At 35.0% G+C, this 2,000-nt stretch overlaps 1 protein-coding gene across 5 annotated transcripts in view; it reads right to left on the bottom strand.

The window, feature by feature from the left end:
- Window positions 1-2,000, bottom strand: part of RhoGAP100F (Rho GTPase activating protein at 100F) — a 128,554-nt gene that overhangs the window by 101,242 nt on the left and 25,312 nt on the right. For all 5 annotated transcript variants that reach the window (XR_001343053.2, XR_001343054.3, XM_067045769.1 and 2 more), the window contains exon 2: window positions 203-304. Coding sequence is in view for 3 of the 5 variants with exons in the window: in XM_067045769.1 (XP_066901870.1) it covers window positions 203-268 (66 nt within the window). In the remaining 2 variants the exon portion in view is untranslated. The remainder of the gene's footprint in view (window positions 1-202; window positions 305-2,000) is intronic.

Raw genomic sequence — 2,000 nt, 5'->3', positions numbered from 1 at the left:
CCACTATCAGCCAATCCTTGATGTAAGTAATTAAATGTTTTTTTACCATAGAAATATTTAGATGCTAAGTTTTCACGTGCTATAAGATTCTAATCTAAAAAGAAATGACCTAGCGACTAGGAAATGTGATCTGATGAGGGAGAGTCCCTTATCTAGCAAATAATGGAGAGTTCTTATTATTAGGAGTTTCCTTAAGACTGACCTTCTTTCGTCCGCAGCAGAGCATGCTGGTAGTCGGCCGCTGGGTTCCGAGCCCTGTCGTCACCATCGGACCACTGTCAGCTCATCACCTCGCCCCCATCTTCTGCAATACAATAAACATATTTAATAAACAAGGTATAACAAAAATTAACGTATATTTAGTATCACACATATTTTAACTACAGTATGGGAAAATCAGGTATAGGGAGTTGCCTCTGGTCACTTTCCAGGTTGAGGTAACAGTACACACCCTCACGCTCATACATATATACTAATTACAGGGCACTACAATCCCTCCCGCGCGAAAGACCAAGGTCAATCACAGTAATTACCTTCCCTAAGTAGCTACTACTAATTGACTCCTTCAGTGGCTTCAATGAGGCAATCCCTACACCCAATTCGGGGGCTCTTGAGATATTAATAATTTCTGTTAAACCACCATTATAACGAAGACTTAACAAACACAGGCAAAGAGCGAATAACAGCAATATATTCTTTCCAAATAGCCAAGCTTCGGATTCTGGCTATCTTGATAAATACCACTATATCCCTTTGAACATATAACTCCATTAACTCCTGAGTTTTTTTCTGGATCGCCATTGTACCGATTCTCTTTTTTGCGAAGGACCTGAATTTCCCACACCTCAATTTTCTTTTCGTTTTCTTCTCTCAGAACCCACGTTTAACCACCATATGTTACTAATAGTTATATGATTACTATTATTATACAATAGTTTCCATTTTATTGGTTTTCTACAAGAGTAAATCTATTGTTACTGTTTCTAAGTGGACAGGGGATATGATGAAGTAATGCAAACGTCACAATTTCCTAGATAAACCTCTTCACTGAACCCCGCCAAAACATTCTGTAATATCAGGGTAAAATACAATCCTCCTAAAGACTCAGTCAGATTCAGAGGAATTTTCATTCGAATAACGAATGAATTACCGGAATTCGTTATAACTTATTTCAGAAATAATATATTTTATTTTATTCCATGCACGCAAATAAATAATAAACAATTAAGCACAACATTCAAGATTGTTAAAAATATAGGAAGGATGAATTATTTTGTTATATTAAATTATTATTACATATTAAATAAAAATATCAAAACTATATCGACCAAGTCCTGACACTGACATATCCCTGCTTAGCTTGAATTATGGTCCTTCAGATTGTAGTAATGATATTACTGTAGACTAAGGTTTCTTTTTATAAAACTGTAATTTTTTTTATTTTATTTTTTTTTTTTCATACCCTCCTATAATGATGTTATTGAATATCTGGTACATACATATAGGAGGTATGCTATATATATATCTGGGTGATAATACCTTGGATTGCCTTTTGGGTATATAATGTTAGGTGAGGGGTCCATTGAAGGTTGTTACTTGGTTGTCTGACGCTAGTGGATTATAGGAACGGGGAGGGGCCGTTCCGCTGGTTGTAAAACTGTAATAGCGTTAGGAAGTAGTTCTGAACTACTTCAGAAAACAAAGTAAGCGGGAATTTACTGTACTAAGTACAATTCTAAATAACACCAAAATATAAAAAAAAAAATGTTTGTGTCAGATAGGCAACAATTAAAACAAAGCAGCCATACGCTCTACAATAACGGAATAGGTTCTAATAAATAAATTTTTTAATAAAAGTAATATCAGGTGAAGTACCTTCTTTTTCCCACAGTACCTCCTCTACTTCCCATACTGTTTATCATGTTATCCGAAGTTTCAATAGGAATTTCCTGTCAATCAAAGTTGGATGAAAAACAGAGCAACTAAAACTATAGCTAATT

Source organism: Halyomorpha halys, unplaced genomic scaffold (genome assembly GCF_000696795.3).
Source record: "Halyomorpha halys isolate HHAL.00 unplaced genomic scaffold, Hhal_1.1 Scaffold238.1, whole genome shotgun sequence".
Classification (NCBI taxonomy): Eukaryota; Metazoa; Arthropoda; class Insecta; order Hemiptera; family Pentatomidae; genus Halyomorpha; species Halyomorpha halys.
Note: the sequence above shows the minus strand (reverse complement) of the source record. Positions and strands in the feature narration are given on the sequence as shown.